The following is a 12,211-nucleotide window of genomic DNA, read 5'->3' as shown; positions in this document are numbered from 1 at the left end:
AACATGTATGCATCTTTGTCACAGACAACAGCTTAAAAAATACATTACAATACCTTAAAGACACAGCTGCAGAGCTGAAAAAGCCTGAGCAAACACAAGCGTGATCAACTCTTTTAAGCACATTAGTTTCATTAATTTAGTGGAACCACTCATTCACAAGTGTTACTCATCAAACCGGATTCTGCAATGCTATCGTTTTGCTTGCGCTACAAAGGAACCAGAAAGAAATTAGTTAAGAAGAGAGAAACAAACTTCGAGGTCGGGCTTGGCTGACACCCTTTTCGTGACGGACAAACGGAGCGGGGTGGCACCTGCACAGTGAACTCCGCAGAGCCGGGGACCCCAGGCAGCGGACGACGCTTGGCCACGGCCAAAGCAGCCCCCGTTGAGAGCGGGGCGGCCGGTGGGAGGAGAGACCCCACCACCGCGGACACCGGAGCCCGGGCGCGGCGGGAGCCCCAGTCCCCGGGCCACCGCCCCGCGGAGAGCGGGCGGGACGGGCGGCGGGGCGGGGCGGCCGCCGCGGGGCAGGAGGATGCTCGGGGAGCGCGGCGGGACAGGCGGGCGCGATGGAGCCGCCTGAGGGCTGGGACCCGTACGGGCGGCCGGCCCGAAGGACGCAGTGGCTGGTGAGCGCCCTGGCCTACCACTACGGGCTGGACCGCGGCGTGGAGAACGAGATCGTGGTCCTGGCCACCGGGCTGGACCAGTACCTACAGGAGATCTTCCACCACCTGGACTGCGCCGGGGCGGGCAGGATCCCCGGCGAGGACTTCCGGACCCTGTGCCAGGTGCTGGGGCTGGAGGAGGCGGCGGAGGCGGCGGCGGACCCCGAGGAGTGCGCGGGGCTGTGGGACGGGCTGTCGGCCGAGCTCACCTTCCGGCAGTTCCACGCCCGGCTCTGCGGGTACTTCAGCACCAAGGCGGGCAGCGCCCCGCGCCGCGCCGTGCCGCGCCTGCCGCTGGGCCGGGAGAGCGAGCACATCGAGACCCAGATCCGCCTGCGCAGCCCCCGCCGCCGCCGCCGCCGCCACCCGGCCGGGCCCAGCGCGGCGGGGCGGCCCGGAGAGGAGGCGGCGGAGCGGCGGGCGCCGGGGCCCTGCTCGCCGGAGTGCTACGAGGAGATCGTGGCGCTGGAGCGGGCCGAGGACCGCATCGCCAAGCTGGAGGAGGAGAACGGCAGCCTGCGGGAGCTGGTGGAGGACATGCGGGCCGCCCTGCAGAGCAGCGACGCCCGCTGCCTGGCCCTGCAGGTGGGTGCGCGCCGGGCCCGGGGCCCGCAGGCAGCCCTGGCTAAAGCGTGGCTTAGCAAAGATGCTGCTCTCGGAAAACCAGTTCAATAAGCTCGCCCCCCACACCGATTCACACAAGGAGCATGGCAGACACCTAGAGTGCTCCTTCATCCTTGGCAGTAACTTTTTAACAAAGTTTTCCTACATAGGAGGAAAGGTGTAACATTATATATAACGGTTGTAACTTTATATATAAGGGTTGCCCCGAAAACTACTCTGCTGAAATTGTAAAAGACATCAATTTAACAAACTTAAGTGTATGAAACGCTGCTTTTTCTGCAGTCAGTTATATACCAGCTATGCACGGCTGTGGTTTTTTCCAAAGTAAGAAAGAACTTTTGGATTCTTAGCTGCACAAGCACACACCACGATTCAGTCATAAACACCTGAGAGCTTTGCCTTGAACGGTGGAACTGTGTGTGACTCAGAGCTGCTGCCAGCTCTGCAGCCGGGCTGGTGAACCGCTCTGGCTCCCATGCAGAGCCCTGTTAACTCAGGCTGGGTTCTGTTCTGCACTGGCTCAAGTGAAACGCATTCCTAACAGCAGTTAAATGACTCTGGCATGAAATAGCACAGAGCAGGCAAAGCGCTGCAGGGCCGGGTTCACCAGTTGTTCTGGCAGGTCTGACGGGGCTGGATTTGACACTAACACAGCGCTCACACAGCTCTGCCCCACGCCCGACACTTCCGTGGGGCGTTTGCTGGCTGTGCATCTCCGCAATGTCCAGCGTGGCAGGTGAAAGCCACTTTGGACACTTTCATTTGAAAAGTGAAAGGCAGTCAGAAGCAAATGTGAAGTTCCAGTCAAAGGTCCCAGGAAGAATCAGAAGGACAAAGACCAGAGGTCCAGAACACCACCAGCTGCTCTCTATTTACTTCTGCTGAACACAAAAAACAGAACTGGAAGTATTTTTTTCAGAATACTTGCTTTTTGAGGACAGACTAAAATAATGAATTAAAGCTGTACAGAAACTTGTGCAATAACCTAATTTTCCACTTTAATGAGCAGTTTTAAAATTGGATTTATAGACACATATTAAATGTGTTTATAAAAAAAAAAACCCAACACTTTCCAGAGACTCTTTCCTTGTCTGTGTTTCACAAATTTAAGTAGCTTATTCATTGCTGATCAGCCATGTATCATAAAAAACAAAACAAAACTGCCACACACAAAAACCAAACCAAACAACAATCCAAACATGTTCAAGCCTTGATTAAAATGTCAGTTTAAAATGCATCAATTTCACCCTGCTTTCTGCTCCGTTACAGGTAGGACTGCGGAAAAGCCACGCTAACCATAAGGAAGAGGGGACCTGTTTTATAGGGAGTAAGAGACAATTAGTGCAGAACAGCTCCCAGAGCAGGTGCCTTCAAAGCGTGCTGGAGGAAGTGGAACTCATCCGGAGCTCCAGGGATGGGCAAATTGAAGAAGCGATGAGGTTCAACCAGGAGCTGGAGAGGGAGCTGAAGAGCTCGCAGGAAGCCCTGGTCAGCCTGGAAGATTGTAACCGGAACCTGAAGAGGGAACAGGCAGAAATGAGGAGGAAGGTTGAAGAGGCGAGACACGCCGTCCTCAACAGCCTGGGCAAGGTGAAGGAGCTGGAAGTGAAAGCTAACAAAGTGCCACATCTGCAAATATACATTCAGCAGCTGGAATCGGAACTACGGCACTACAGGTAAGTTTGAGTCTGTTAAAACATGCCTACGAAATCACGGTAATGGAGCACAAGGTAGCTTGAAAATCACTGGTTGTAGGTATTAAATGTCTCCAAATACATCTCCTAAAGTACAGCCTGAGGGAAATTAGGAGCTGCTTATTGATTTTCTTAGCAGGGATCCATAACAGAACCGGGCCTGGTCAGTGGAAGGTTGGCCAAAATCAGGATGCTGAGGTCTGGGGAGCTTGAGTTGCTCCTCGAACACACAGCAATAGGACTCAACATAGTAATACTTCAGGAAAGCCTCAAAAGAAATTGCCGACAGTCCTTCAGAATCCATTTCTAAACCACTTATTTTTTCACCTTAACTAACTAATATCAGTTCAGACATTTCCTGCTAATCAAGTCAGCCTTGCAAAGCCAGCAGCGATGGATGGATGGCTGACACTCCATGTCCTATGGGAGCTGTTCAACTGGTCGTATCAATTGGAGAAAAACACACCAGGCAGCTTCTGGGTAGCGGTTTTAAACTCTGCTGGGACTTGATCACTTCCTCACTGGCAGAAGATGTAATACTCCAGAAAAGTTAAAACGCTTCCCTAAACCCACACACTAATATAGGGGGGTCAAGCAGAAAATACATGATCCATCCAAACCCCACTTCTATAATAGCATAAAGAAATGTTTGCAAAACTCAGAAAGTTGGTCACAAATTTAGTATCTCGCTGCTTTGGTGCTTTTTATCTCAGACAAAACTTGGACTCGTTGATGGTTGCTAAGTGCCAGGTAATTCTACCCAAGTTTCAAACTGACCGAGCAAACGAGTTGCTGCTTGTATTTTTACTGATCCAAAGTAAAACTAATATTTAATATTTTTTCCTAACTGTACTACAGCTAGTATTTTAATATATTGTCTATTCTGAACTCCTTGTCTCTTCCTAAACTTATACTTCCTCTGTTTGCTTGTAAGAAGAATCATAGGGAGCTATTTGTAGCATCATAGTCATTGTACTCTTTTATGAAGTGAGGAAATTCTAAAAATAATCATTTTATCCGGTGTCTTTCTGTACACATTGTGTATGTTAATACCTGCATGGTGGCAGAAGATAAAAGCATTTATTTAAACATCTATAGGATTTTTAAAATAGCGTGAGGGCATGTAAAGTCCAAGATGACTTTCATTTACGGAGATATCGGGATGAAGGATCCAGCTCTCAGTGGTGAGACATCCCACTGCTCATCCAGTCTATCAAGTTCTCCCTGGCATGAGGACTTAAGAGGAGTTCTTGTCCTGCTGAATTGCTTTTCCAAAGTATGATGAAGCATAAAAAATTGCCTTTAAGCAGGTAGAGATGAACTAGTTAAAGAAAATAAGCCATGTCAACTGGGTCTTGCAGAGCAGGAACTTTTATGGGTTGCATTAAAACGTGCGAGTTTAAAAAGACGTAAATTATGTTTTCTTTGTAAAGAAATCTTAATCTGTAATATTTATTTTAAAATTGCATGCTAGTTTAAAGCGAGTGTGAAGCTCAGGAATGGTGCTAGACTGACCATTTGGAAAGTACACCCCATTTTTAGCCACATGGCACATTGAGCACAGGACCAGGGCAAGAGCCTGTAATGGCGCATGGTGCTGTATGAGACACAAAGCACTGTCCACGTAACACGGCTCTGGGCTTGAACAGCTTAACAACAGAGCTGCTTAATGATCTATGGTCACATTCCATGGCAGATGAAATGCCATAATTCCGCGTATGCCACGGTGTAGCACAGAGATACCCAAACTGGCAGAAAATGATTTAGTTAAGCAGGACAGAGCTCTGTGATGAGAGTTTAACACTAGCACATTTCTCAGCATGTATTTAATACTCCAGTGAATAGTTTTCTCCATTTCCACGTGCCACAAAGAGCTGGTGAGCAGGTAAGCAGGATCTCGGTTCAGCAAGAGCTAATGCTGCCAGGCAGCAGTGGGGAGAAACGGGTGGGGGTTTGAGTATTCTGCAGAAAGCATTAGCCATTGCGGGCGTGTCTGCTGAGAATTCACCCTCCCTGGTATGGCAGGCCACTCTTTCACTCCAGCCAAAGCCCGAGTTCTTCCAGAGAAGATCATATTCAAGATTTAGACCAGTCTATGAGCATTACATGCTGTTCCTGTTTATACTTTCATATTTATAAAGTATTTATTCTTTTAGGTTCAGATTTTCAAAGCTCTTTAAGCATCTAACTCCCACTTCTAGACCTTTGTCTATACCAACTTGCTATTGTTTAGACTTGGAATCACAAAAATGACTTTAAATTATAACCTCTCACTCATGAAACAACATCGTTTCCATCTATTCAGGAAATTGTTTAAGTACCTACAAGTGATTACACATTTTCCTAAATTACGGTACCCAATTACAATTGCCTTTTCTGCCCACAGATTCTTATTCCCGCAAATTTAATGCGAAATGTCGCTATCAACATCCCTGGTAGATGTTTGCTGACTGAAGTTTGTATGACTTGAACTTTTTCTGAGGACAGGTTCCTGTATCAAGGTTTGAAAAGTCCCTATCATGTTATGAGGCTCCTAAGCCAACCTAGCTGACCAAATAGTTTATCAATGCTTCTTGTGTTGAGGTGCGCATCCCATTCTTCCTACCCTGGATGCACGTGTCGGGTTTTGGTCCCTTTCTCCACCATTAGGTATTTGTATTGTATTTTATGTTTTAATCCCTCTCAATTTAATGAGTTAGCTCAGATACTTTTTTAAAGGTAGATGTCAAGAAATTCCTTACTGAAAAGTAGGAGTTAAATTCATTTCAGAGAAAACGGATGTCAGAAGAAATTGTATGTTTATCATTGGCATCTTATAAAAAACAGATAATTCACAATATCCAGCAGAGTTTAGGAAGACCCGCAAGTCTCATTTGTTCTGCAGCGCTGCCCAGACAGTTATTCTCAGTTTGTACCGGTGCACTTGATTTCGTTTTCCCAGGTACAGGACTTTTCATTTGCCCTGAAGCTCAACTTGTTGATTTTTGGACAACTGTTCTGGCTTCTTAAGATGACATTGGAACTAACGTCCATGTCACTGTCATTCCCTCCCAGCTTGGGCTCAATTGCACATTTGTATGTAGGCTGGAAGCCTAAATGAGCATCCTGGCTGTGTCACAGGACAGATTCTGGTGACCCCACTTGCTGTTCTCTCTTTATTTGAGAGCAAACCATTAACAGCTATTCCCTAAGCGCTCATTTTTTTCAGTAAGTTTTGCTTCAGCTCAAGCTGACACCATCCGTGTATTCTAATATAGTCCTATGATTTATGAGTATTATTTATAAGACTGCCACATATAAAAATGTTACTGCAGTAAAAATGTCACATCTACTGCTTCTCTTTATCCATTCAGCCATTTTCCCTGTCAGAAAAGGAAATTTGATTCATTTGACATGAATTGTTCTTGCCAAATATAAGTTGGCTCTATTTTCTATACTACATTGTAGGTAGCTTCAAAATTGATTACTTAATAAAGTTTACAGAGTTTAAAGTTTCCTCCTTAATAGCATTGGAGGGAATAACAGAATTTAACAACCTTTTTTTTTGATCCCAGTGTAACAAATAAAAAGAAAGGTCATTTAGAATCGAAATAGACTTCACAATGGAGATGTTCACAGAGGGTTTATGTTGCTGTGTTAGCCACTAGCACAGTAATTACATAGGTCAGTGGAAGGGGTCATAAAATACCAAAAATGCTTCCCATATGCATGGTCTGTCTCCCAAATTACTTAATTATCCATCAGCATTTATACGTGTTAATGCATAGGAATCCTTTTTGCATGGAATGCAGAAAGGCTTGTTTCATCCCCTCATATTCTCTTATAAATATGAAGATGGAGGCATAATTTCCTCCATTTATTTCTTTCATGAAGTCACCAGTCTGAATTTTTCTAGAAAGCTATGCTCTAGCTTATCCTGCACCCAAAGTAGTTCTTTTCTCTTAGGAGGCGGGGCCCTGATCTTTTCAATAATTTCTCAGGTTATTGTTTATTCTATAGAATATAACATGACAGGCCAAACAGATCCAAATCAATAACGCAGAAACAGGAGAGGAATATGGAAATATTCCCAACTGATACAGTCAGCTCCATTAGGTGAGGAAACAAAAGCCGTAGTAAAGAATCACTAATCCACCAAAGGAAGTCTATAAAGTAGGTTATTTCCAAACTGCATCACAGAACAACAGAATGACTGGGCTTGGAAGGGACCTCTGGGGATCTAGTCCAACCCACCTGCTAAAGCACATTTTATATTTAGGCATTCTAGAACGATTCTTCTATTCAAAGAAATAGACATTAAATAAAGAAAATCTGGACCACTTTCTGTTTGATGAGTGTCATCAGTATCTGGATGAACTGATGTCATCTCATCGTATTTTGTTATTCTGCTTGTGCCTGATATTTTCTTCTATGTAAGACTGTAAGATGGTGTGTAGAAACCTGTGCAAAACCCCAGACCTTTTAGGTTTTTTGGGAAGTTAACAGTAACAGGTGGATATGCTCCCATCATATGAAGCTTAGTCTACTTGCATGTCTCTAGTCACAGAAGAATCATGAGCTAAGCAAGCAAATTAGATTACTACTCATTTGAAACACTTTACAGGAACATTTTGATTTCACACAAAGGTATAATGGAAGGTATTGTTATATACGGTAGAGAGAATTGCACAGAGCAATTGAAATACACTGGCTTGGCATTGAAGAAAATGTGTATCATCTCTTTCTATGGAAGGGCTGGTTTTATTTCAAATGCAGGAAGAGTCTTTCAGTCCTTTCTAATATTAATAATACTTGCTTCCCATAATAATGGCAAAATGTTTACTTCAAATCCACTCAAATTAATGCAAGTTTATCCCCAAGGAAGCTTGTACTTGTGTGCTAATTCTGACTCTGGAAATGTAGCCAGTTCTCTGGCCGGTCTCAGTCTGGGCTCTCAGTTACACAGCCTTTATCCTTGGGAGACTTTCCCTGGTTCTCACTAAATCCTCCTTTTCATCCGGCTTGCCTGCTTCGCTGTGTGGGGAGTAAATCACCGCGAGCACAATGGCGATGCCACACACGGGGCTGCTGCCTGGTGACCGGGGCGGACGCGCCATCACCGTGTCCCGGGCTCCCTCCCCAGCTCCGGAACCCGCCATAACCGCCCCTCGGCAGCCCCCTCGCACGTACCTTCCTGGGGACGAGGAGACTACTTTGAATCATGCTAATGCCTCCTACGCCAGAGAGGTTCTTTTTCCCCAGAAGGTGTGCAGTCAGTGTTTCTGCAGCTCCTCTCCCTTCAGTTCGTGCCTGGAAATCCCTTCTAGCTGCCCGGACAAGCTGCATCACACCTCTCTGGTTTTACAGTCTTTCCCCAAGAAATTAGACACCTTTTACTAGCCATACTTTCTAGGTGATGCAACATATTATGCATCTTATGCCAGCAAAAATTTCATACACAAAGATAACTTTAAATTAAAGAAAAAGCCTAGACCCACACCCCCTTTCAAGTGGTTTGATAAGAATGGACTCCCTGTCAGCTATACCACTTGAAAACAAAATCTCCCAGAACAAAGTCACTGTCTCGCTGTCATTGCAGAGCCAAAATCAAGCAGAAATGTCCTGGCTCACAAGCGGGACTCAGCTGCAATGCTCTGGAGCACTGGGGCAAGTTCCCACACAGACCTCTCTGTACCACGGGCCAGCAGTCAGTGACTTTCTGCCACAAAGGTTCCCTCGGTACCTCCTGCCTGCTGGGCCCAGCTCGCCGCAGACAGGACATCGCTGCCGTGTGCTGCTGTTCTGCCCAACTTATGGGCCTTAGAATTGCATTAACCTCAATACCACCCATCCAGCAGAAACGGACACTTCAGATCCCGCTGCATGCAGATACAAGCACATCAAACTGGATGTGCTGGGGCTGTTCTGGGATGAAGTCATCAGCTTGACAAGGCTGGGATCTGTGCATCTCTCTTCACCTAAAAGCCGACTAACAGCACTGTAGGAGAGCTGCATAAAGAGAACCGTTGTTTATTACCAAGAAAAATGCATCTGTAAGCCGAGCGCTTGTAGCCTCCCGTCACAAAACATTACAGCTCATTACCAACCTGGGGACCAAGAGGACCCTTATGTGTTGCCTACACAGTCACACATTTGGCCTTGCTGTGCTTCCTAAGCAAACCTGACCCGCTTGTAGCTGCTTCTACGCAAAGGAGCGCTTGTAGAAAAGGACGCTGGCCGGGGTGCTCAGGCTTTTCCCCAGCTTGCTGCCAGGTCCCTCTGTTCTGCCCTCAGCTCGTACACCCCCGAGATCTGACCCGCTGAATACTTCACCAGCATCCCTTTGCTTATAGGAGAAATGAGAGCGTAACTGGGCAAGAAATCTTTTACCGAATGGGAGTCTGCCAGACCTCCCAAGAGATGCTTCAAAGAACCAGGAGTACTTTAAAAATATACTTTTCCTTCAGGTCAGTTTTGTAAGACAAAGTACTGACACATAACCTCAACGTGTAACCTGGGGCTTAAACCTGGGGCTTCTACATTGATCTCTATGGATGTCAAAGGTATTGACCAAAAAATGAAGTAAAAACACCAGGGCCGAGACCCCGAGGGGACCAGAGCATGGACAAGGGCTCCAGTCAGGCACTTCAACACATATATAGTATAAAGTACTCGACAACTCCACTGAGTCACTCCAGAGAGAAAATCAAACCAAATCTCCCAACCCCATCTCAAGTGGGTTCAGGGTGAGTCATTTTTGCTATCAATTCCCACAACTTACATTGAAAATCAAGCACTGCTTATCATCTACGCTCAGGCACAAGCAGAGAATTCTGTGTTCTTTTAAGCTTTTTAATCTGCTGGGTGAATAAAAAGGGAAGACATTTTATTTTTTCTCCATAAAACTTGAAAGTTACTTCATGAAAATGAGGAGAGGAGTTCTACTATAGCACAAGAAGCAATTATTTACTCTTTGCTCCTCATTTTGCTTTTCTCCAGGATATAAAATAGATGAGGTAGCTTGTAAGACAGATGCTGACAACTCAAGTTTTCAAATGTTAAACTAATTTGTTATGCTAAACTAGTCTGCTCTTGGAATATAGAGGGATTAATGACCTGCAGGGAAGGACACCTCACCTCTTGAATACAACCCCAAACCGACAATATGACAAGTGAAGTCACCCTAGACTAGTTCAAGGGAAACTTGTGTATATTATGCTTAAAAAACAAAACTCAACACAAAGCCTTTTTAATTTGTGCACCAGAAAAAAGTACGGAATGCTGCAATGGGAAGATGCCCGCAGGACCAACCCACACAAAGCCACGTCCTTTCATTTGCCAGACATATGTTCTGTTTCAGCAGCTTTCTTCAACCAGTTGCCTATTAGAGTTGGCCGTCCCAAGAAAGAAATCAGTCTGGCCTTTCGATAGATGTACAGAAACTATTCTATTTTGTTATTTACTTAAATTCTCAAAAAAAAAAAAGATACTAAATTACCTGCAGACCTGGGGAATATCTAGCAAGGCAAATTAGTTGACTCCATGACTTCACTGGGAACTCGCTATAACGCAAACCCGCAGCCAAATGAAGTTCTCAAGCCCAATTCTTGGGGTAACACAGGCGGGAGCCCAAGATTTTCAATCCTCTGATGTACCTGGGGACATTGCCGGGGATACTCATGTAGAGGCGGATAGTCAATCTGTATTTAAATCTGTTTAGATGGGGGATGAGCTTGTGTATCTCACTGATATTAGGAAATATAATATAGGCAATTTCTGCATCTAATCTTAAAGCTTCACATGCTGAAATAATCCCAAATGGGCAACTCAAATACAGACTGAGATTTTATGGGGCAAAAGGGGGAGAAGAAGAGCAGAAGAATCAGCTGGTCATAGTATTTGCTTCAGTACATTACCAAGAAAAGATATTTCTATGGTTTCTAATGTGGAACCTGTGCGCTCAAGTCAAGCAACCTGGAAGCTGTAAGATACAGCAAAGGCTGGCTTTAGTTATTATTTACAGAGATAATTCTTATCTATAAAAATAAAGTGTACATTTTTATAAATTTTCATAATGATCATCTGAAAATTTGATAAATTCTGATAAAAATTAATAGATACACATGTCCTTAAAGAATCACAAAGTGGCAGCTCAACTGCAAAGACTGAAAATGTAAATCATGGGTTGAAGCTTGGTGATTATTGCAGATATCTGTATCACAGAGTGCTGCTTGCAGTTATTCACCAATGCCATTTCACATAGAAATGTACTTTATGAACAAAACGGTTGGAAAATAAATGCCAAGTGTAAGCTTTGAGCATGACGCATTTTTAGGAATTTGCTTCTGTACAAGTAAGTTCAGCCTTCACAGCATCGGCCTTCAAACCACTTGAAAAACAAGGTGTGGAGGCTGTGATTGACGGTGCTGCAGTCCCTCCTTGTTTGTGCCTGAGCTCCAAGTGCTAATGGCCATCACATCACACAGCTGCCCCTTCCAGAAAAGAGGTGCCAAGTGTTAGGAATCAAATTACACTGGAAAGACCTCAAACCTTTCAATAAACCTACAGAATAAACCCGGGCCCTGTGCTTTGTTTTGTGAAGAGTCTCTTTTCACAGCACAACATTTCAGGGAAGGTTCATGATGTCACATTAATCATAACACTGAAAACTGTGGCATTCACAGCACATCTGCTCTGCCTTTATTCTCTGTACTTGACCCCATCACATGTCCTTGGCATTAGTTCACATCACATCAAAGTTGCTGGAACTGCGTATGGTGAGGCCAGCCAAGTTTAAAGCAGAACATTGTCAGGTTTAAGCTGAGCTCTGACTATAGTTTTTTCTCCCTCCTGCAGCCGATAGGTCTCAGCAGCGCTCTGCTTAGCAGGAAATTACACAAGACAGAAATACGAGCAAAGCAAAGCCAATCCTCATGAAAACTGTCCAAAAGTAGGTTACGCTACCCATTTCTGTCTCAGCATCTACCCAAAGGTGGGATTTCCAACAGCATATATCAAACTGGGGATACACCTGTATTTTGTTATGCATTGATGTGCTGAGAGGGCAGCGTCGCTGCAGCAGCATCACATCCGAGCAGCAAGCACCAGCTCTGGGGATCCGTTCAGCTGGGTTTAAACTGCACAGCACCAGCGCTGCGTTTAATTCAACTGGTTTTACACTGCACAGCACCAGCTCTGCATTTAATTCAACCAGTGTTACACTGCACAACACAGGCCTGCCCTTAA

At 45.2% G+C, this 12,211-nt stretch overlaps 1 protein-coding gene across 1 annotated transcript in view; it reads left to right on the top strand.

Moving 5' to 3' along the window:
• Window positions 1-569: 569 nt before the first annotated feature.
• Window positions 570-12,211, top strand: part of EFCC1 (EF-hand and coiled-coil domain containing 1) — a gene marked incomplete at both ends in the record, with an annotated part of 48,533 nt that continues 36,891 nt past the window's right edge. Inside the window, 3 exon segments of the mRNA XM_080350524.1 lie at window positions 570-1,253; window positions 2,562-2,967; window positions 2,970-3,022. Coding sequence (XP_080206650.1) covers window positions 570-1,253; window positions 2,562-2,967; window positions 2,970-3,022 — 1,143 coding nt within the window.

Source organism: Nesoenas mayeri, assembly GCF_963082525.1.
Source record: "Nesoenas mayeri genome assembly, chromosome: 10".
Taxonomy (NCBI): domain Eukaryota; kingdom Metazoa; phylum Chordata; class Aves; order Columbiformes; family Columbidae; genus Nesoenas; species Nesoenas mayeri.
This window is presented reverse-complemented; position numbering and strand designations above follow the sequence as displayed.